Source organism: Scyliorhinus canicula, chromosome 15, assembly GCF_902713615.1.
Source record: "Scyliorhinus canicula chromosome 15, sScyCan1.1, whole genome shotgun sequence".
Classification (NCBI taxonomy): Eukaryota; Metazoa; Chordata; class Chondrichthyes; order Carcharhiniformes; family Scyliorhinidae; genus Scyliorhinus; species Scyliorhinus canicula.
In genome coordinates this window covers 13,616,111-13,640,589 of record NC_052160.1, presented here as the reverse complement: position 1 = coordinate 13,640,589, position 24,479 = coordinate 13,616,111, and the positions used below count along the sequence as shown (strand labels likewise).

General features: G+C 47.3%; 1 protein-coding gene and 1 non-coding gene across 3 annotated transcripts in view; both read left to right on the top strand.

Moving 5' to 3' along the window:
- Positions 1 to 24,479, top strand: part of txndc11 (thioredoxin domain containing 11) — a 98,365-nt gene that overhangs the window by 56,950 nt on the left and 16,936 nt on the right. For both annotated transcript variants that reach the window (XM_038819673.1, XM_038819674.1), the window contains 3 exons: positions 3,990 to 4,102; positions 7,645 to 7,845; positions 17,070 to 17,817. In XM_038819673.1, the coding sequence (XP_038675601.1) occupies positions 3,990 to 4,102; positions 7,645 to 7,845; positions 17,070 to 17,817 (1,062 nt within the window). The remainder of the gene's footprint in view (positions 1 to 3,989; positions 4,103 to 7,644; positions 7,846 to 17,069; positions 17,818 to 24,479) is intronic.
- Positions 2,942 to 3,046, top strand: LOC119979151. Its single transcript, XR_005463657.1, has one exon. It is a non-coding gene; the product is annotated as a U6 spliceosomal RNA (small nuclear RNA).

Here is a 24,479-nt window from a genome sequence, read left to right as displayed (position 1 = left end):
GGGAGTTTTACTCGTCTCAAAGGACTTGACGGCCTTTGTCAGCTCGTCCAGAGTTAATGGTTTGTCCAGGTTTTCCCCCTCGTTGTCGTCCAGGACCTCCGTGATAGACGACAGGAAGGTCTGGGTAACAGTACTGTCTGTTGGCTTCAGATCATACAGTCTGGCATAAAAGGATTGACTGATCCTCAAGATGTCAGACTGCGATGTCTTTACAGAGCCATCTTCTTCCTTCAGGCTGCTGATCACAGAGGTCCCTCTGTGTACCTTCTGGAAGAAGAAGCGTGAGCACTTTTCATCCTGCTCCACGGAGCGGACTCTGGGCCGGAAGATAACCTTGGAGGCCTCCGAGGTGCAGAGCGAGGCTTGCTGGCCCTTCACCTCTTGGAGATCCTCCTTGACATCAACCCCCATCGACTGCAGCTGGAGGAAATTTTGCATGGTTTTCTGGAGCCTGGACATGACCCCTCGTCTCTCTCTCACCTTTTGAATGCCCTTGAGGATGAAGAACCTTTTGATGTTCGCCTTGATTGCTTCCCACCAGCGATGTGGAGACTCAAAGAGGGGTTTCACGGTTCTCCAACCTTTGTAATCCCTTTTGAGTTCCTGGAGGTTCTCTGGGGTCAACAGTTTTACATTTAGCTTCCATGTCCCCCTGCCCACCCCCTGGTTTTCCTGCAGGTGGCAGTCAGCCAGTAGGAGGCAGTGGTCAGAGAAGAACACTGGCTTAACGTCGGTGGGCCTGACCGTGAAAGCACGGGACACAAAGAAGAAGTCTATTCTAGAGCGGACGGACCCATCTGGCCGTGACCATGTGTATCTACGCTGCGCTCCATCTGCAGGGTTGCTGAAGACGTCGAGCAGCTTAGCGTCTTTTACCGTTTCCATCAGGAGTCTGGACGTAGCGTCTAGTTTGCTGTCAGCTCTGCCGGATCGTCCAGCCGCATCGATGATGCAGTTGAAGTCACCGCCCAGAATGACCGGCTTGGAGGTGGCCAACAGCAGTGGTAGTTGCTGAAGGACTGCCAGCCGCTCAGTTTTTACGGCCGGGGCATACACGTTAATAAGTCTGAGAGGGGTGTTTTTGTATTTGACGTCTGCTACGAGGAGGCGTCCACCCACCACCTCCTTAACATCGGAGATGGTGAAGTTGCCTCCCCGCAGCAGAATACCCAGGCCGGAGGAACGACAGTCGATTCCTCCTGACCAGATGGATGGCCCGTGGGACCACCAGCTCGACCAGCGCCTGTAGTTGCTGAGGTGTGGAATCCCACACTCCTGCAGGAACAGTAGGTCGGCTTTCACATTTGCTAAGTAGCCAAGTGTGGCTTTAATGCTTCGCACATTGACAGATGCAATTTTAAATCCCATTTTAAAAAGAGTAGATTTACCAGTCTCAGATTCCAGAGTCTATTACAGTTGGTTGTTCCAGCTGTTCAAAGTTCCCCAGCATGCCGGTGGTGTTCTCAAAATGTTTCACAGTTGCAGGGTTAAGGAAGCTGCCATTGTCCTCAGTGTGGCCTTGAACCTGATGGATGTGCATTGTGGGTGGGGGAGGGGGGGGTGTAGCCGTTGTGTCCGACGTGGCAGTCAGTGGGTGTTGGGGTTGCAGGCCGGTTCCCATCGTCCAGAGGTTGGAGCTCTGGGCGGGTTTTGTTTTCGTTCCTGTCTGTGGTCTGGGGGTTCTGTGCATCCCCTTCCACATTGGTGCTTTGCCTCTTTAATTGAGGCCTATTCTTAGATGGTTCGCCCTCATCGCAGGAGGTATTGGCGCTATGGAGTTGCCGCTTTTTACCATTCACCGTCAGGGGTGTCTTTGTTTTACTTTTCAGTTTCCTCTTTCCTTTGTTTCTGCTCGGGTTTTCCCAGCGCTTTTCAATCTTTGTTCCACCCTCGACTGTCGCATGTTCCTCGTCAGATGAGATTAGGGTTGTTTTGTCAGGCTGTGCTGGGGCCTCCACTTTCTGTTGAGGGTCTTTCTGTTGAATTTCAGCATTTTGTGGTGTGGTGTCTTTGTCGATGGAGGGTGCCTGAACCTCCTGTGTGGATGCCTTTTTGACTCCACCGCTGATGATTTGCGCATAGTTGCCCCACGTTTTGGGCAGGCCCTGTAAAGATGGCCGGCCTCCCCACACAGGTTGCAGTACTTGTCTTCCTTACAGTCCTTTGTCATGTTCCCCTCCTGCTTGCAGTTTTTGCAGAAGGTGATGTTGCAGTTGGCGGCCAGATGCCCCGTTTTGCCACAGGTGTGACATACTCGTGGCTGCCCTCCGAAGTCGAGGTAGCCTCGATTTCCTCCAATGGCGAAGCTGGAGGGTGGATGTAGGATGGTTCCATTGCCGTCCGTTCTCAGGGTCACCTTGACCTGGTGCTCGCTTGTCCAGATGCCAAAGGTGTCCTTTAGTTGCACGCTGTCGCTTTTCAAGTCGGCGTACCTGGCGAGGAACGTAAGCACATCAGACACGGGGACGTGGGGGTTATAAGTGTGCAGTGTAACAACCCGGTTTCTCTGTGACGGTAGCGTGAACAGAGGCTCCGCAGTCAGGATAGACAGGGGGCTCTGGTTGCTTTTTTCTGGAGACCAGCACTGAATGGTGCTCGCCCGAGGTTTCCAAGGTGAAGGAGATAGATTCAACAATTCAGGTCCTTCGGGAATCTGCACATTAAAGTGAGACTAGCTGCCTCGTTTTAATATGTAGATTTGCTAAAAGGTGATCCCGCCCACAATGGGTGGGATTTACATCGCGACATCTTGCGGGATCGCATTAGATCACACGAGGCATTGTGAGCCGGGTAGATCCCAGAAAAGGGGTCTCCCGGCTTCAATCGGCCACGCTGCTCAGCGGTGAGCTGCATTTTGGGCGCAGCGTGGCCATAAAATCGTGCCCTAAATGTGCTACAAAGGAGCAAACAATGTTTGCTGCCTTAAGTTAGAATGGCTGAGGTGCTCGATTCGGCAACACATATACTGAGATTGGAACGATGCAGAGAAGATTAGCATGGCTCCTGCACATGGATGACACAAATTGGTGAAGTGTTCCATATTTTGAAAAAAAATACTGACTGAGATTTCCTGTCTTCAAAACTGCGCAAGATCACAAAAGTAAATTTGTATTTCTCATATTGCATTGATTAAAGTTGGCACATCAGCATGCTTTGAACTTGTTTGATGGAAGCCTCACCACCTTCCTTTTATTAATAACAATTTACATCTATGGGGAAAGCAGGTGTTCCTTTTGAGCTGCCTCTCTGGGAGCACATGCACCCTTGTGAAAATCATGTGCACAGTTATGGGCCTCTTCTATGTAACACCTCAAGGAAAGTGGGGAAGGAAACTGAAAAATAATACCTACTGTTTGGATCATTTTAAATCACTGCTTAGTAAAATGGAACACTTTGTTTCAAAGAATGTCTAAGGTTCATCATGTTTTAATCACATTCATCACATTTAAATTATGGCAAGTAGGCTTCAAATGAAGTTACTGTGAAAAGCCCCTAGTCGCCATATTCTGTTGCCTGTTCGGGGAGGCTGGTACGGGAATTGAACTGTACTGCTGGCCTGCCTTGGTCTGCTTTAAAAGCCAGCTCTTTAGCCTTGTGCTAACCCAGCCCCTATAATGAGCTTGTACTTGCCGGTAATGATTTTTGACATGGCGAGCGTTGCAGTCTCATATTCCGCAACATTCAAAACGTTTGGATAAACACGCATGTAGGCCATCTGCTTAGTCCCATTATGCTTCTGGTGCAGATTATTTATGGAATTTGTGTGGCAGTGTAAAGAAAACGTCTCACTGATTCCCTCTTGAGTACCTTTTCTCAGGGTGTGGGGTTGTATGTATATTTTGTTAAATGATTCTCATTAAACCAGCCACTGTAACCAGACCTTCATAGAGGGAAAAAAATGGTCCTATTACATTGAGCACTCTGAATCCAGTGTGTCATAGAATTAATTTTTGAGAACTGCTCATTAAGAACATAATCTGTGATTTCAGATCATCATGGGACAATTCGTTTTGGTGTGATAACCAGCAAGCAGGTGGCCAAAAAGTTATCGGTAACCAGCCCTGGAACAATTTATATGCATAGGCATTTCAACTCTTCCATAGTAAGTGTTGGTTAATTCATAGCAGGTTTTCAATTCTATGTTTCTCTGAAATTGGGGCGTAATGTATTCCTTTCAATCCTTTTTCAGATTGGTTAAGACTAAAATGAATGAGATCAGGTTGTGAAGTATATGTCTGAGGGTCCATTTGTGAGGTTACATAGTGTCATGTGAGAGTACCTTTCAGAAATGAGTGTTAATCACATATCTGTAGTGGGTGTACCTTTAAGAAATGAGTGTTTGTCAAATGGCTGCAGTGATGTCAGAGTGGGTGGAGCTGGGCTGTCTTTCTGATTTTACTTTCGCTTTGAACAAAAGCTGGTATGTGTCTGAGTTTTAGTTTCGTTTTCAGAGCTGGATAGCTGCAGGCAAAGCAAACAGCTGTATAAGGATCCCTCTTTGCAATCTAAAGACTGTCTCCAGGTCATTTGAGGATTTCAAAGTGATAACTGCTCTCAGTAGAGAATTTAAACCTAATGTCTGTGTTAAAGAGGGTATTTGTCTTATGGATGTTGCTGGGAAAGATTAAGGGTTACTTATAGAGTACTGTATTCTTTGGGGGGAGTATTTTAGTTGATAGTTAAGATGTTTACTGTGGGTTTATAAAGTGTTAACTGGTTTCATAAATAAACATTGTTTTTTGTTTTAAAATACTTTTAGATCTCTGTTGCATCACACCTGTAAAGTGGGCCCTTGTGCTCCCCATAACCACAATCTATTCAAAGTTATGGGTCAGGTGAACTTCATGATACACTTTGGGGTTCTCTAAGCCCTGGGCTGTAATAATAGATACATAGAAGATAGGAGCAGGAGGAGGCCTTGTCCTTTGAGCCTGCTCCGCCATTTATCACGATCATGGCTGATCATCCAACTCAACAGCCTAATCCTGCTTTCTCCTCATAACCTTTCATCCCATTTGCCCCAAGTGCTATATCTAGCCACCCTTTGAATATATTCAATGTTTTAGTATCAACTACTTCCTGTGATAATGAATTCCACAGGCTCACCAGTCTGTGTGAAGAAATGTCTCCTCATCTCTGTCCGAAATGGTTTACCCTGAATCCTCAGACTGTGACCTCCTAGTTCTGAACTGGTTGTCAAATGCAGTCCCAGAGTTAATGGTTCAAGCGGAAATCATGGTGACAATTAAGAATTGGGTGAAGGAAAGAGAATCCAGGAACACGGGATTGGGAATACTATCAAACGAAGGATGAACAGCAATACGGAGGGGTTGCGTCAAGCAGCATGTTCCATTGGTGTAATTTTTCTGTAGGCTGGGAAATTGATGTCTTCCCAACATAGCTTATATCTAACGAGAACAGAGGACGTTGGAAAAACTCAGCAGGTCTGCCAGCAATTATCAGGAGAGAAACAAGAGTTAACGTTTCGAGTCATGGACCCTTCATAGGAACTTGAGAGGAGGGAGAACGTGTTGGAGCAAAAGAAACTGCAACAAAAAGTAGCAACGTCTGCGTGGGTCTCACCCCCACAACCCAAAGATGTGCAGGGTAGATGGAGTGGCCACGCTAAATTGCCCCTGAATTGAAATTTATTTTTTTAAAGTAGCGACTTAAAGGACAAAAGACAGATGGGCGGGTGTGTGGTGGGGAGGGGGTGTTTTGCACTGAGGCAATACAAATATGGAACTTTTTTTTTTAAATGAAAGGGGGAGGGATTAAGATGGAGGAGAACGATCGGGGGGGGGGGGGGGGGGGGGGGGGGTGGGGGGAGAGAAGAAAAAGTTGCCGAACTCAATGTTGACTCCCGAGGGCAAAAACTGAAAGATGAGATGCTGCTCCTCTTGCACCAGGCTTCACTGGGACATTGCAGTAGGCCCAGTACAAACATGTGGGTGTAGGAGCAAGATGCTGAGTTTAAAATGGCGAGCAACAGGAAGCTCGGAGTCATGCTGTTTAGCACAGGGCTAAATCGCTGGCTTTGAAAGCAGACCAAGCAGGCCAGCAGCACGGTTCGATTCCCGTACCAGCCTCCCCGAACAGGCGCCGGAATGTGGCGACTAGGGGCTTTTCATAGTAACTTCATTGAAGCCTACTTGTGACAATAAGCGATTTTCATTTCATTTCATGCTTGCGGACTGAGCAAAGCGGTCACCCAGTCTGCGTTTAGTCTCCCCAATGTAGAGGAGACCACATTGGCAGCAGAGAATACATTAAATCACATTGAAAGAAATGTCAGTGATACGCTGCTTAACCTGAAAGCAATGTTTGGGCCCTTGAATGGCAAGAAGGGAGGAAAGGAGCAGGTGTTGCTCCTTCTGCGATTGCATGGGATGGGGATGATGGAGGAGTGAACCAGGATGTTACGGAAAGAGTGATCCCTGCGGAATACTGACTGAGTGGGGGGGGGGGGATGCATTTAGTGGTGGCACTATGCTGGAAATGGCGGAGGATGATCCTTGGAATGCGGAGGCTGGTGGGCAATATCATGGTTCTGGGAAGGAGGGGGAAGGGGTGAGAGCAGCGGTGTGCGAAATGGGTCGAACTCTGTTGAGTGCCCTGTTAACCACAGTGAGAGGGAAACCTCGGGTAACAAGAAGACAGACATATCCAAAGTTCCATTTTCGAGGTGGAGAATGGGATGGAGTTCTTACAGGGAGCAAGGTGTGAGGAGCTGTGGGTGAGGTAGCTGTGGGTGAGGTAGCTGTGGGAGTTTGTGGGCGTGTACTGGATATTGGTGGTCAGTCTATCACGGGAAATGGAAACACAGAGAGGTCAAGGAAGGTAAGTCAAATGTTGGAGATGGACCATGAAGGTGAGAGAGGGGTGGAAATTGGAAACAAATTGATAAATGTTTCCCGATCCAGGTGAGCGCATGAAGTGGCACCAATACAGTCATCAATGTAATGGAAAAGGAGTTGTGGGAGTGGGTCGGTGTAGGACAGGAAGCAAGAGTGCTCCTCATGACCCAGAAAAAGACAGGCAAAACTAGGGCCCATGCGGGTACCCATAGCCACACCAGGAAGTGCACCAAGTTAAATGAGAAATTATTTAGCAACAGGACAGGTTCAGCCAAGCGGAGATTGCTGGTGGACGGGGATTGTTCAGGCTTCTGCTCAGGGAAGAAGCAGAGAGCCCTCGGACTGTCCTGCTGGGGGATGGAGGTGTAGAGGGATTGGACATCCATAGTGAAGAGGAGGCGGTTAGGGCCAGGAAACTGGAAACTGTTGATGTGACCTAGGACATTAGATGAATCACGAATGTAGGTAACACTGGCATTGATGGATGGACTTGGATTTAGTTGCAAAGTGAGTTGGTTTTTACTATCCTCCTTGAGCGCCTGAAAAGACAGGTGGATGAGAGATTCCCAGGGTGGTCTTTTGCACCAACCCTGCTGGGGATCTGATTGTGACATGAGCGACCTAAAAGATGAGACAAAACCAAGAGTGCAATACAAGAAATTTTCACACTTTCTGTGGTGCAGGAAAGTGCATCCTCAGTTTATTTTGATTGATTTTGGTCATTGGATTTATCTCATTTTTCGTGAAGCAGGAGCGATAACATCTTTGGTCTGTCTATGTCCTGCAGATCTTTCCTCACGAGGTGTTAAACTTCACCGCGGTGAATGTCTACAGCTGGGCTTTTGAGAATCGGGAGACCTTTCTGCACTGGCTGAGACCACACGGAAGCAAGAGCCTTCTCCTGAACAACGAACTGAAGAAAGGCCCAGCATTATTACTGTTTTTCCCCTTCAGCCCATTAGCTGAAAAGCAACCACTAATGGAGGAGGTGAGAATTAAAGATCTGGAAATAATACTTTCCAGTAGAGGGAGCGTTGATGGGGCCAAGTCATTGTCAATTTTATGCTTATGGTTGAATGCATTTGAAATATGTTGCTTTGAAAATAACACTATCTATTCATAGTGTACAGTCAAAAGATGAGGAGAGCATTGTTGGGAAGACTCTCTCTCTCTCTCTCTCTCTCTCTCTCTTTTCCCCCCGCCCCCCCCCCCCCCCCCCCCCCCCCCCTCCCCCAACCCTCATCACCTTCACCAGTTTCTGAAGTGCTGTGTATTTTTGCTGGCTGTGACTATATCTAGCCTACCAAATAAAATACACTGGCTTGTCTTGTCGGCTTCTTCTCCGGGGTTAGCTTCATTGAAACTGGGAATTTCTTGAGATTACAACTTTTATTGTGCAAGCGTGATGAACAGAGCCCATTGCTGCAGTATGCGATTTAAATGCACCCCTCTGGTGCTACTTACAGACTCCTGCTATTCACACTGCTGACTGCTCATTGTGTCCTGTAAATGCACAGAGAGCCTCTGGTGATGTGGAAGCCCCCCCAGGCCACCCCCTCTCGAAACCCTCATACCCCAACAGTATCTTCAAGGGGATGGGCATGGCCCTGCTCAATCACTGGCCCAGCAGCTGTTGACCCTACTCTGTACACTCCTCAAAACCTCAGCTCCATTGCAGAGGAAACAGGGGATTAGCAAAGCTCACCCCAACCAAGGGCCACTTGCACCATGGCCTTTGGAACTCTCCCTGGCATGTTGTCCCTCTCAGGATAGAGGCCTCACCAGTGACATCCGCCCCTCAGGTTCACGAGCTGTATCCTCCTTTTGACGCTGGGAGCGCTGACTGCATCTGCCACACCCTCCCAAGCGGCATGGGTGGGCGGCGGGTGGGCTTCAGTCTACAGCCGGCCATGGGGAAGAGGGTGTCCCTCCTCTCCTCATTGGCATCAAGCAGTGGGTCCACTTCAGACTCCTGAAATTGGGGTGGGGGGCATCTTTGTATGTGGTGCGTGGAGTGCTTATAAGCAGCTCCTGCTTGTCAGGCTCTTTAGCACGAATTCTGGCCACAGCGGTTACGTCTCCCACTGGGCTGGGAATTGCTTCTAATTCACACCAACAGAGTGCTAGCCAATCTGCATGTCCTGAATCGCGGAACGAATAGCACCCCGAACAGCAATGCGAATCGCACGCTACTCAATTCCTGCGGCAACACTTAGGGCTGGATTCTCCGATTTTGAGGCTATGTCCGGAGCATGTGTCTAGTCTTGCGATTAAAAAGTCGGCGTGGCCCCCGCACCAGTGCTCCGCCCAGTGGGGGGCTAGCAGTCATGCCACGGAAAGCCTCGGCTTTACCTGCAGATACGGACAGAGAATTGCCGGGTCTGTGGCCGCGCATGTGCAGAGTGGCGACATGCAGTGGTCGCGTCTTACAACATGGCGCCAGTGGTACGGCCTGCCAGATAGTGCCTCCCTGTAACCCCCAACGCCCCCCCTCCCCTCCCCCCCTCCTACTATGGTAGCGCTGGACACAGTCTGCAGCCACCAAGTGAGATTGACGAAACCTTAGACCACAAGTGATCCACGCCGTTGGAAAGTCCACCCATCAGGGGCGGAGTATCGGGGAGGACCTTCAGGTGACATCCTGAGGCCGTCCCAACGGCGTGCGGCGTACTCAGTGGTGATGCCGCTTTGAGGGGACGGAGCATCCGAAAAACAGCGCCACCCCCCCAATTTCGGCGTCAAAACGGATTCTCCGGCCAATCACCGAATGCGATTTCTGCGTCGGCAATCGGAGAATCCAGCCCTTAGTCTCCCAGACGGAGAATCTATCCAGTATCATCTGGGATTTATGCATTTGGATAGATGAGGGGTTTGGCTTATGGAAAATAAGGAGCATTCTGTATTTACCCATCAAATTGGACTATTCGAATAAGACAGTGCAGTTGTAAATTTACCAGCCATGATATTCTATTCCTCTTGCTTCGAGCAGGGCACAGTGGACGATAGGTGAACAGATATATTGAAGCTTGCCTTCAGGATGGTGTTCCATATGAGCTGGCGTTCCTGCTTTACAATATGCAGGAACGGCCATGGAAATAGGTGGGAGACTGGATGCTGCAACACCAGCTCAAGAGTGTGATGCTATATGCAACGTGTTGCTGTGGTAGACAACAAATTGTCTGATCATCCAAGTTGATGTGTTGCAACGCTGGCAGATGTATTACATTAAGCTATATTTTTCAATTGTACTCTTCCTCCTCCCCCCCCCCCCCCCCCCCCCCCCCCCCACCCCCCCCCCCCACCGCCGCCGTAGAGAAAGAAAAGTTAAATCACATTGTTTCAGCAACTTCCTTCCATTATCTTGTATCTACCAAAGCCCATCATAAACATAATGACACTTTAAAAAATTTTAAGCACCAGGTGTTAGCTCAACAGAGTTCATGTGAGGCTTCCTTTTTTTTGAAATGGCAAATGCGAACAATGCTGTAGTGTGTTTTTTTAATAGTGAGGAAGGGTTAATTCATCATTTGTTTGATCAAAGGCTAACCAAGCTCTCCTCCACATCCTGGTTGATTTTTTTTTTGTTTGTTTACCATACTTGACCGATAAATACAATATCTACTATCTTTCATTTCCATTTAATTGCATCCAGTATGCTTTCAGCTGGTGTCTCTTGCAGCTTCAGCCGTCCATGGAATCACCCAATAACCACACCTCTGCTCCACATCAGTCTCGGGCCTGCATCTGTGCTTTGCATCTTTGAAATTTTCTATCTCTTCCTCTTCTGTAACCAGATGATGCAATTGAATACTCTTTCCTATTCCATTACCAGTTTGCAGCCCATATATTTGGACCTTGTATTCCTTGGCCAGTTGCAAATTATGTCTTCACAGGTTAAGCGGTTTATGGCTCTGTAAGTCTCTGAGATTTTTTTTCTGATAAAGATCAATTAATACAGCTTTTTGTCTATACTAGGAACTATAATTCAAAGTTCAAAACTAAATGTACAGAGAAACCTGGAAAATCTGTATGGTTTCCCCTGTCAGATTGTAAGAATGCACCATTCCCAAGACATCCATTCATTTAGTGGAATTGAGCCCATATTTAGCAGCCTAAAAGTGGTCATTTTAAATCATTGTTCTTTTTGCATGATGATTCAATAGGTAGAGCAATGCAACCCAAGGAGTCTTGGGCAGTTTCCTTAAATCTACCCTTGGTACAAAAATATAAAGAAAGCGTGTTTTGTCTATTCTTTATCCAGTATGATCAACCCTGGTTCAATGAAGAATGCAGGAGGGCATGCCAGGAGCAGAGTCAGGAATACCTGAAAATGAGGTCAATCTGGTGAAGCTACAGCACAGGACTACTTGCATGCCAAACAGCATAAGCAGCAAGTAATAGACAGGGCTAAGCAATTCCAAACCAACGGATCAGATCTAAGCTCCGCAGTCCTGCCACATCCAGTCATGAATGGTGGTGGACAATTAAACAACTCACTGGAGGAGGAGGATCCGCAAATATCTCCAGCCTCGATGAAGGTGGAGCCCAGCACAGTGTAAAAGATAAGGCTGATAATCTTCAGCCAGAAGTGCAGGTGATCCATCTCGGCCTCCTCCGTGATCCCAGCACCCCAGAGTCTTCTGCCAACTCTATTCGCTCCATATGGTATCAAGAAATGGCTGAAGGCACTGGATACTACAAAGACTATGGGCCCTGACGATATTTCGGCAATAGTACTGAAGACTTGTGCGACTTCTGCTCCTGAACTTGCCCCGAGCCAAGCTGTTCCAGTACAGCTACAACACTGGCATCTAGAAAATTGCCCAAGTATGTCATGTGAACAAGAAACAGGACAAATCCAACTCAGTCAATCACCACCCTATCAGTCTCCTCTCTATCATCATCAAACTGATGGAAGGAGTCATCCACAGTGCTGTCAAACGGCACTTAACTCAGCAATAACCTGCTCACGGGGGCTCAGTTTGGGTTCTGCCAGGGTCACTCAGCTCCTGACCACATTGCAGCCTTGGTTCAAACATGGACAAAAAAACTGAACACCAGAGGGGAGGTGAGAGTGATTGCCCTTGGCATCAAGGCAGCCTTATGATCAAGTATGGCATCAAGGAACCCTAGCAAAACTGGAGTCAACGGAAACCGGGGGAACACCCACCACTGGTTGAAGTCATACCTGACACAAAGGAAGATGGTTGTGGTGATTGGACGTCAATCATCTCCATTCCGGGATATCACTGCTGGAGTTCCCCAGGGTAGTGTCTTAGACCCAACCATCTTCAGCTGCTTCATCAATGACTTTCCCTCCATCATAATGTCAGAAGTGGGGATGTTTGCTGATGACTGCACAATATTCAGTACCATTTGTGACTCCCCAGATAATGAAGTAGTCCACGTCCAAATGCAGCAAGATCTGGACAATATCCAGGCTTGGGCTGACCATTGGCAAGTTACATTTGTGCCACACAGGTGCCAGGCATTGACGATCTCTAACCATCGCCCCCTTGATATTCAATGGCATTACCATCTATCATCATCCTGGGGCTACCATTGACCAAAAACTGAACTGGACTAACCATGTCAATACTGTGGCTACCAGAGCAGGTCAAAGGCGAGGAATCCTGCTGTTAGTAACTCACCGCCCGACTCCCCAAAGCCTGTTCACCCCACAAGGCACAAATCAGGAGTATAATGGAATACTCTCCACTTGCTTGGATGAGTGCAGCTCCAACAATACTCAAAAAGCTTGACACCATCCAGGACAAAGCGGCCCCGCTTGATTGCTCCCCTTCAACAGACATTCAAACCATCCACCACTGACGAACACTGGCAGCCGTGTGTACCATCTGCAAGATGCACTGCAGGAACTCACCCAGCCTCATTAGACAGCATCTTCTAAACCCACGACCACTACCACCGAGAAGGACAGGAGCAGCAGATACCTGAGAACCCCACCACCTGGATGTTCCCCTCCTAGTCAGTCACCATCCTGACTTGGAAATGTATCACTGTTCCCTCACTGCTGTTCCCTCTCTGTCGCCGGGTCAAAATCATGGAGTTTGTAACAGCACTGTGGGTGCACCTACAGCTCGGGGACTGCAGTGGGTTCAAGAAGGCAGCTCACCACCACCTTCTGAAGTGTTGGGCACTAAATGCTTGCCTAACGAGAGTTGCCCACATCCTGTAAATGTATTGAGAGAGAAAATGTGTGAAGTGGGCAGCTCAACTGTGAAGAACTTTGTTGAAAAGGTTTTAAAAAAGAAAATTGGCAGGAAATTATTCAGTCAGATTTGTTCACACATCGTGGTATACAAAAGGTTGGCTCCTCGCACTATTTATAACAGAACATGCACAGAAAAACAGTTTGCTGTCAGGGAGCACTCCTCTAGCTGAATAATTGTAACTTGCCACAGAAATGTCTTGGTGGGTTAAATTAAGATTCCAAAAATTAGAAGCCGATTTTGCTGCAACATCTCAAAAACAAATCTCCTGTTGCTATCTTGTAAAATCTAAGGCTGCAAAAATGCTTCCTCTAATGGTTTTGGTACAAAAGCATAAATTTACGTAATGCATGTACGGAGAGGAAATGGTTAACCCTAAAGATATCACAAGCTTAGCATAGTTCTACTTCAAAAAAGGATGGCATAAATTAATTTTGTAGCTCTTGTGCTCTTCAAAAAGTGTGATGTTAGTTACTCCTGTGCAACAGGACATTTCCCGATTCGGGGAACACCGGGTACACATCAAGCATCTGTAGGTTGGGCATTGCACAACAAGATGCAGAGTAAAATTTCCTCCACTCTGCTCTCCACCCCAGAGCACCTCCCTCTGCACCAGTTTGATATTTTGTAATTTCTCGACCTCGGTTTTACTGTGGTGAGTGAGAACATTTGGCTATTGGAGGTATATTCTTCTTCTTCTTCTCCTTTGACAGTCCCTCTGAATCGCTACCACTCCAGTTTGATGGGTTCTGAATGGATGACCAGTCCAATGCGTGCTGCAGACTCGGCCACATGTGGGGCAGGTGGCGTATTAAGGGTCGGGCAGATGAGTTGTTTGGAGGTTTGTGAGCTTCTTCCGATGCCTCGACCTCACCCCTGCACGTTTCCAACTAGATGTCTCGATCTGTTTGGTGTCCTCTCGAATAACCCTCCTCTGTTTTGATAACCCACAAACCAGGGTGACCCGTGAGTCAGCAGGGATGTGTATTCTGTTCAGGGATGCTAGGAGGACATCCCTAAAGCTTTGCCTCCGTCCTCCTGGGAGTCTTTTACCGCAACAAAGTCAAGAAATTGCTTTGTGAGCCTGGGTGTCAGGGACACATGTCTGGTGTCAGCGGAGATGGTTTCTTCATGCCCTATTGGAATGGAGAATTGCCCAAGCTCACTTAGCAAAGTATCGTCACAGCCTGCACACTGACTCTTGACCTTTAACCTGGTCGGAGTGTGAACTGAAGTCTGAGATCAATGAGGATAGTCTATCGTGCTTAACTACTTTTTGAAAGGTCACGTGTGCTTTTAATGTTAAAGGGATAAGAATGTAAAGGGGTGGCACGGTAGCACAGCAGTTAGCACTGTTGATTCACAGCGTCAGGGTCCCATGTTCGATTCCCGGCTTGGGTCACTGTGCAGAGTCTGCACGTTGTACCCGTGTCTGCGTGGGTTTCCTCCCGGTGCTCCGGTTTCCTCCCACATGTCCCGAAAGATGTGCTGTTAGGTAATTTGTACATTCTGAATTCTCCCTCTGTGTACCTGATCAGGCGCCGGAGTGTGGCGACCAGGGGCTTTTCACAGTCACTTCATTGCAACGTTAATGTAAGCCTACTTGTGACAATAAAGATCATTATTATTATTATTACATCTAAGAATATTTTACTGAAGGCATTGTGTACATGTTAAATGGTATATGATCATTTGAATACTCATTTATCAATGTCTCACTTCTGCAAGAGTGGATTTTTGTGCTTGCTTTGTGCAGGATTAGGGCCAGCTTTGCAGAGTACCTAACTGGTAATAAGCTCCCAAGAGCATGTTCTGAAACAAAATACTCCTCCGCAGACTTAATGTCAATAACCTGATGTAGTCAACAATTCGCCCACTCTGAGAATGAACATGTCGAAAGGGGACACTGTTTATCACGTGTCATCCAGTGATACAATCCTCCACAAAATGAAAGTCTAAATGTCTAAACATTCCAATGAGAAGCTACGTGAATGTGCATAGCTTCTAAATCCAAGTTAATTTGTTGCTGTTTGACCTTCCGTCATCCCATCCTCCACCACTTTCTTTTGTTCTGTAAGTGAGGTTAATGCCCTTTTTCATGAGCACGCAGTCTCCTACAAGTTGAAATGAATGTCCTTATTGTTGCAAAATTTAGCTTAGACAAGGTTGAAACAGTGAACCCCATTGGCAGTAAGGTACTTGTGAAATATTGCCTGTCTAGGACATCCCCCTCTTGACTCTGGTAACTGGAAACTTTGTATTTGATAGTGGTTTGCCCTGTACTCACTGTTTAATAATCAACAAAATAAATCTGCCAGTTTTGATTCTGGAATATGTACAGCAAGAGAACAGTTTCTCTTGTTTTTCTTTAAAGGTGTATGTCCTTGGCATCTGATTAATTCTATCTTTTATCCACCTTGATCTCTCTCTTCTCCCCATTCCTCAGGTTCCTGATTGAAAAAGCATACGTCCTGCCAATTTTGTTGTATTCCATTATCACCTTTTTCTAATTCTATCGTTTTGATATTGTTTGATGCTGGTTGGAGTTGATGTTTGGTTGCTCATACATTTCGGGCTTGTATGATAGCTAAATAACTTAAACCACAAATAAACCTGTTTCCAGCTCCTTTCAAAAGGTACACATGTGTTAAATTCCAGACAACAGGAAAACGGCTTCAAATATGATACATAAATCCTCTTTATTACCAACAAAAGGAATGTTCGAATGGATATGTAACATGTGGAAAACATTTTATAAGCATAGCTCTGTATGCTTGTAATTATTCTGCTGAGCTTGAGTTCCTGTACTCGTTCAACTTTCGGATGGGGATGACCGTCCCAAGCAGTAACTTACTCATTACCACCAGGATTTTGATAAAGCATAGCCTAGCATTGTGTAGTGAAACACTTTTGGGTGCGATTTACCAGCCAGAATCGAGCGGGAAGCGGCTGGTAGATCCCGGGAGAGGCTTCCCTGGATTCCCGACGGTCGTTGTGCCTTGCGAGATCTAACCAGAATCATGATCTGGGTCCTGCTTACAAATCCACTTAACTAGGCCGACGCCAGATCAAACGGCCACCCGTCCTCACCGAGGCAACCCCAGCAGGGTGCCGTTTAGCACTGGTCCTCGCAAATGGGACCAGGTGGAATGGCACTGGCGGGGTGCGAGGAGGGAGGAGTCTCCCAGGCAATTGGAGGAGGCCCCTGGGTGGTTGGATCCGGGCAGGGTAGCACACTGGCATTGCTGGTACCAGCCTGGCACTGGGAATGCCACTTGGGGGCCAGCTGTCACTGCCGGGGTGCCTGGGTGGCATTTTACCCATGTCAGGGATGGGGCCTGGGGAGTGTCCTGCCCATGTGAGTGGAGTGCGCAGGGGGGGGGGGGGGGGGGGGGGGGCAAGGACCCCTTTATAGATGGAGGGGCCCCAAGGACTCCTTTATAGGTGAGTTGGGGGGGGGGGGGGGAATGGCATCCCGATCTCTTCCTGCACTCAGGAGTTCCGCCACCGTATCAGACCATGCGTTTACCCACTGAGACATTGAGAAACCCTTCAGTATTGGTGTAAGTATATATTTTTTAGTATATTTTGTATTGTCTGTTAATGTGACGATATACACATAAAGACTCTATTGATAAATTATACTAAAATGTTCAATCTGATTAAATTGAACAAGCTGAAGCTAAATTGCAGCGTAGTCAATGAAGTTTGCTTCCAGGCTTTGAATATTCATTCTTTTTATTGTGATCCCTCTATTCCGCGCTGAGGGTGACCCCTGGATGGGTTCCTGCAATGGACTGCTGGAGATACCCGTTGCTGTAGAAAGACTCAAATTCTGCTGCTATTTGATGCTTGGAACTGGGAGCTTAATAGAGTGGGGGAATTGAGCTTACAGCCGAATGCTTGATGTCAGAGCACCATCATGATTCTTTCTGTGACGCACGCAACTGATGCCTTCCCTCTTTTCTTTTTTATTCAGATCACTGAAGTTGCTCTCAAGTATCACAACTGTAACAATAGCGAGGCCGTACAACGTGTGCTCCAGTACATGAAAGAGACTGAGCAGGCTGGCCAACCCTCTCCACACGAAGTGGAAACTTTCCTTCATACTAGGAAATCTTGTTGTAATACAATAATGCTTCCCCAGTGGAATCATGTATCCCAAACCTGCAACATCTGTGAGTTGTGCATTAATCAGACACTTGGAATTCGACCGAATGTGGTCCGCATTCCCCAGTGCAGCTTCACGGAAATGGACGTGGCACTCGATTCATTCTACCTCAGAGAAGAAACATTTTTTCACCTGCAATCAAGCACTGTCGAATGCAGCAACCTTTTGCGCTATTACAACCCTTTTAACCACTACACTGTTTGCTGCAGGACATTCAACAGTCCATTGCAGTCTGAACAAATCAGTGCCCTTAACTCTTCAGAACTGTTTTTCAGTGGAGAGCACAGGAACGGAGTTATTTCCCAAGGTTTTCCTCACATTGAGGACAGAGTATCCGCTCTTCCACATCTGCACCATAGTATTACAGGACTAAACTGCAATACTAATAAAACTCTAAACTTTTACCTGCTGGATTCAAATTTGCACTGGAGGTTTGCCACTAGATTAGGAGCCAATGAATCTGCACGAGTGCAAGAATTTGCTACAATTATTGATCTGTGGGATGAAGTGCATTATGTTCTTGACCAAAAGCAGATCCTTGATAAATCTTCTATTGGTACGTACCTTTGAAAAAGTATATTGAATGTGAGTGAGATTGTGCACGTCTGTAATACTATTTGTAATGTGTTGATTTTAATCTCTTCAGTTGCAATTTAGATTCCAGTCCAATTTCTATGTTTTTCATTTGAGTTTAACTTTCATAAAATCGGGCAGCACGGTGGTTAGCATTGCTGCCTACGGCGCTGAGGACCTGGGTTCGAATCCCGGCCCTGGGTCACTGTCCGTGTGGAGTTTGCACATTCTCCCCGTGTTTGCGTGGGTTTCACCCCCACAGCCGAAAGATGTGCAGGGTAGGTGGATTGGCCATGCTAAATTGCCCATTAATTGGAAAAAAATTATTGGGTACTCTAAATTTAAAAAAAAAACTTTCCAAAAATCGACCAAACTTTCTCCCTTCTCCATTTTGCTCCTTTCATTTGAAGTCAAAGAACATCTTAATGAAGTTGGAACGAATTTGATGGGGAATTTGGTTTATTCGATATAATCCGCCCATTTACCTTTGGAAATCATGGATTCAAATCTGCTTCTAAATTTGTGTGTCGAATTTTCCTTGCAACTTATTTTCTGCGCAGCCCGCCACATGCTTTTTTGGTGGCGGAGGCGGCCTGTCAGCGGGATCTTCTGGTCCCGCTGTTGTCAACGGGATTTTCCGTCGAATGCAGCCCTTGTCGCCGGGAAAGGTGCGAAGTCGGTGGGACCGGAATATCCCACCAGCGTGACCAGCCGGTAAATTCTGCCCCTTATCACTTCAGCAAGATTCCTTCAGCTGTCCATCTACACCCTCAGTGTTATGTAGGCAAGTATTTCTCAGTCTTACTCAGTAACCTTGCTATTCTGGGCATTGACTACTTGCTGTTCTCCTTTGCTTCATGCTTTGTTCCCTGAGTTAACCTCCTGTTTACAAATGGTGTTTTGAAAGAAAGATATGAGGTTCAATCCTAGTACAATTTATGCTTGACTTTTACTTATTCAATTGAGACCCTTACTATTGGGTTGCACGATCGCACAGTGGTTAGCACTGTTGCTTCACAGCACTAGGAACCTGGGTTTGATTCCCAGCTTGGGTCACTGTGCGGAGTCTGCACGTTCTCCCTGTGTCTACGTGAATTTCCTCCGGACGCTCCGGTTTCCTCCCACGAAAGACGTGCTGTTAGGTGAATTGGACATTCTGAATTCTCCCTCTGTCTACCCGAACAGGCGCCGGAATGTGGCGACTAGGGGCTTTTCACAGTCACTTAATTTCAGTGTTAATGTGAGCCTACTTGTGACACTAATAAAGATTATTATTGTAACTGAGCCACAGTAGGAAACTTTTGTAATTTCTGAACAATATTTCTTTTTTGCCATTCACATGGATCTTTTCTGTAGCTAATGAGGATGCTCTTCTTAATAATCTAAATTATGATGCAAATAATATCCTTTTATTATCATTTTAGAAATATTCAAAGAAGCTGCCCAACTTTATTTATCTTCAAAAGCTAGCTAAAATGAAAAAGAAAAGTTTTTTTAAAAAAAAGAATTTTCATTCAAATTTTGCAACAACAAATTTTCTCCCAACAAAGAAAGAAAACAGTAACCCCTCCCCCCAATACAAAGACAATAAATTAACAACAAGAAAGAGTAATAAGCGTAGAACCATAAGAACAAACCCCCACAACGAACCCGTAATCCACCACCCCCCCCGTGGGGTTGCTGCTGAGATTGACCACCCTCTAATGCTCCGCCAGGAAATCAAGAAAAGGCTGCCACCGCCAGAAGAACCCTTGCACCGACCCCCTCAGGGCAAACTTGACCCTCTCCAGTTTAATGAACCCGGCCATGTCGTTAATCCAGGATTCCGGGCTCGGGGGCCTCGCGTCCCTCCACTGCAAAAGGATCCTTCGCCGGGCTACTAGGGACGCAAAGGCCAGAATACCGGCCTCTCTCGCCTCCTGCACTCCCGACTCCGATGCTACCCCGAAAATAGCAAGCCCCCAGCCCGGTTCCACCCTGGAGCCGGCCACCTTGGACAAGGTCCCCGCCACCCCTTCCAGAAACCCTCCAACGCCGAACACGCCCAGAACATGTGGGTGTGGTTCGCTGGGTTCCCCGAACACCTGCCACATCTGTCCTCTCCCCCAAAGAACCGGCTCAGCCTAGTCCCAGTCAAATGCGCCCTATGCAACACCTTTAGTTGGATTAGACTAAGCCGTGCGCAAGAAGAGGAGGAATTCATCCTCCCCAGGGCGTCCGCCCACGTCCCCCCCTCAATCTCCTTCCCCAACTCCTCCTCCCACTTTGCTTTCAGCTCCTCCACCGAGGCCTCCTCCCCCTCCTGCATCACCTCCACTACCTGCCGTCTAACAAACGCCCTAATCTGCATGTACCTGAAGGAATTCCCTGGGGGTAGACCCCACTTCATAGAACATAGAACAGTACAGCACAGAACAGGCCCTTCGGCCCTCGATGTTGTGCCGAGCAATGATCACCCTACTCAAACCCACGTATCCACCCTATACCCGTAACCCAACAACCCCCCCCTTAACCTTACTTTTAGGACACTACGGGCAATTTAGTATGGCCAATCCACCTAACCCGCACATCTTTGGACTGTGGGAGGAAACTGGAGCACCCGGAGGAAACCCACTCACACACGGGAAGGACGTGCAGACTCCGCACAGACAGTGACCCAGCCGGGAACCGAACCTGGGACCCTAGAGCTGTGAAGCATTTATGCTAACCACCATGCTACCGTACTTCACCTCCAGCTCCTCTAAGGTCGCAAACTTCCCGTCTAGGAAGAGGTCCCCCATCCACCTGATAGCTGCCCTGTGCCAACTCAGAAACCCTCCACTATCCTCCCTGGTACAAACCGGTGGTCCCCCCGTATCGTGGACCAAACTGAGGCCTTCACTTCCCCCCCCTATGCCGCCTCCACTGCCCCCAGATTTTGAGGGTAGCCACCACTACTGGACTCGAAGAGTACCTTGCCGGGGGAAGCGGCAATGGGGCCGTCACCACGCCTCTAAACTCGTGCCCACACAGGACGCCGCCTCCATCCTCTTCCATGCGGCTCCCTCCCCTTCCATCATCTACCTACGAATCTTTGCCATGTTCGCAGCCCAGTAATACCCACACAGGTTGGGCAGCGCCAATCTCCCACCTCCCTGCCTCGCTCCAAGAATACCCTCCTCACCCTCGGGGTCTTCTGCGCCCACACAAACCCTGTAATGAAAATGAAAAGTTGATGAGTCCCTTCAAAAACGATCAGGACCAAGTCAATTTATCAATTATATTTAATCAAATCACAAAGGATTTAAATGAAAGTTCTTGTACTCCCTGATTAAGTCTCACACAAAGTAACCAAAGTTAAGAAAGGGTTATGATGACAGTGATGAAATTAAGACCATCAAGCTAAAGTTTCTACAAAAATGCTTAATTTTTGTCATCTATTTTGTCTTTAATTTTGAATTAACCTTTAATTTCTCAAATGACAACAGGGATAATGGGGAATATTTCAGGATCACATTTGCATCACCCCTCTTTGGGAGCAAACAGGATTGACACTGTTATTGGAGTCATAAAAATGTTACGTTGGATATGAATGCCTCTGCAGCTTAAGATAATCAAAGGTGAACCATTAGGACTTTTGGTGATTTTGGTTTTTGAGCCCCCGCAAGTAATGTTAAATCATTTGACATTTTATTATCCACACTATAACCTGCTTTGGAAATGTGCGTACCAGATGAGCATAGAATCTGACTAAGCTGCATTGTTCCCTGTGTTTGAAAGACCAGCAAACATTTTGCTTAACAACATGCATGGGAATATGAATGTCCATCAATTGGCTGAGCTGTTAAACAGAGTCTGCCCCCTCATAACATATCCTATGGATACTATTCAAAGAAGAGCAGGGGATGCCTCTCTGATGTTCTGACCGTATTTATCCTTTAAAGAACCATCACTGAAGCTGAACGTTATCACATTGCTGTTTGTGGGACCTTGTTATGCGCATTTTGGCTGCTCAGTTTGCTACATTAGGAGCATGTACTCATGTCCTGGCCAATCCGTAGCAGTGGGGGGGGGAGATGCCACTAGATCCACCTTAAGAAATGTTAACAAAAGACCTTGCCCAAATGTCTGTTCTTGGCCTGCTTTAATGTTCCAGTGAAGCGCAACGCAAACTGGAAGAACAACATCTCATCTTCCAGTTAGTCACGCCTTCTGGCCTGATGGCCTGAACACCGAATTCAGCAACGTCAGATGATCAGCCCCACCTCGACCCATTTATTTTCATTTCATTTTAACTGTCTTTTACCATTTCTTTCTTTCTTAATATACATTTATTTCCCCCCCCCCCCCCCCCCCCCCCAATCTTATCCACCTTGGAGTAGGGTGAACCTTTCTCCTCTTTGCTTCCCCCTTCCCCTCCCCCCCACACCTACAGTTCATCCTCTGATGTTAGTTTCCCTGCTGTTTGACCTTTCACATCTTTTGTCCTTATAGAAAAGAATTTACAGTGCAGAAGGAGGCCATTCAGCCCATCGAGTCTGCACCGGCTCCTGGAAAGAGCACCCTACCCAAGGTTAACACCTCCACCCTATCCCCATAACCCAGTAACCCCACTCAACACTAAGGGCAATTTTGGACACTAAGGGCAATTTATCATCAAATCCACCTAACCTGCACATCTTTGGACTGTGGGAGGAAACCGGAGCACCCGGAGGAAACCCACGCACACACAGGGAGGATGTGCAGACTCCGCACAGTGACCCAAACTGGAATCGAACCTGGGACCCTGGAGCTGTGAAGCGATTGTGCTATCCACAATGCTACCGTGCTGCCCCTCTCTGGGGACTGCCATTAACACTCTTTCCCCTTGGTACCTGTGGCCATTAGCACCCGGTTTCCCTGGGTTTCTGTGGCTATGACTCATCTTTCATTCTCACTCCACAGTATAAATATTTCCCACTTTCTCTGTCTGTTAACTTTGACAAAGAGTTATCGGACTCGAAACGTTAGCTCTTTTCTCTCCCTACAGATGCTGCCAGACTTGCTGAGACTTTCCAGCATTTTCCCTTTCAAAATGTTACCAGCGTTCTAAACTGCAATTCGTTACCTGGAATTATCTGGCCATTTGCTCTGGTCCTGCAGGCAATGTATTTCCTCCCACGGGTTTCCCGGCAGCCTGGAGGATGCGGGTAGCCCTCAACAAGGCTAAGGCCACCTTGTACAGGAAAGGAATTAGGTTCAGGGTGGTGTACCTGGCGAGGCTGCAGTCACTTACCAGTGGAGGGACTTCTACTTTGATACACTAGACACCAGAGGAGGTGGACACTTTTATCAAGAAGCATGGACCCAGTTCAAATTTAATGATGTTTTTGGTCTTTGACCGCTATGGGTTGGGAGGAATATTGGGGTATTCTTTATGCAGTTGTTGTTGTTGTTTGCGGGAGATGTCCTTTCCTTTTTCTGTTTTCTCTTCCTTGGGGATGACTGGGGATTTTTGCTTCACATATTCCCCATTATATTCCCCTGGTTGGGAACTTAGTCTTGTGGGGGTTTTGGTATTGAGAGATTTTTTTTTTTCTTCTCTATCCTTTGGGGTGGGTGTGGGGGGGAGGAGGAGAGATTAGTTTGCTGATGGTGAAAGATTCTCTTCAGCTCACTCTGTGGGTGGATTTGGTGGCCATTTTGTTTGGGCCTTTGGCCAGTTTATCTTGATTAGGAATTTGGCAGCCCCTGGCGGTAGAAATGACTGACTTCGAGATGGGGGGGGTGGGGTGAGTTAGAGGTAGAGGCCCCCAATTCGGCTAGCCACCTGGAACATAGGTGGTTGGGTGGCCCACTAAAAAGGTAGAGAGTTTTTGTTCACTTGGCCCATCGAGTCTGCTCCGCCATTCAATCATGGCTGATATTTTCTCGTCCCCATTCTCCTGCCTTCTCCCCATAACCCTGATCCCCTGTACTGTTATTTTTTTCTTTAAAAAAAAATTTTTTAGAGTACCCAATTCATTTTTCCAATTAAGGGGCAATTTAGCGTGGCCAGTCCACCTACCCTGCACATCTTTGGGTTGTGGGGGCGAAACCCACGCAAACACGGGGAGAATGTGCAAACTCCACACGGACAGTGACCCAGAGCCGGGATTGAACCTGGGGCCTCGGCGTCGTGAGGCAGCAGTGCTAACCACTGCGCCACCGTGCTGCCGTCTTGATAGACTTGATGATAGAACATAGAACAGTACAGAACAGGCCCTTCGGCCCTCAATGTTGTGCCGAGCCATGATCACCCTACTCAAACCCACGTATCCACCCTATACCCGTAACCCAACAACCCCCCCCTTAACCTTACTTTTATTAGGACACTACGGGCAATTTAGCATGGCCAATCCACCTAACCCGCACATCTTTGGACTGTGGGAGGAAACCGGAGCACCCGGAGGAAACCCACGCACACAGGGGGAGGACGTGCAGACTCCACACAGACAGTGACCCAGCCGGGAATTGAACCTGGGACCCTGGAGCTGTGAAGCATTTATGCTAACCACCATGCTACCCTGCTGCCCCATGATGATGCATCCACACCCCTCTGGGATAGAGAATTCCAAGCATTTACAACCCTTTTGAAATGAAGAGATATCTGTCATCTCAGTCGTAAATTATCACCTGAATCCTGAA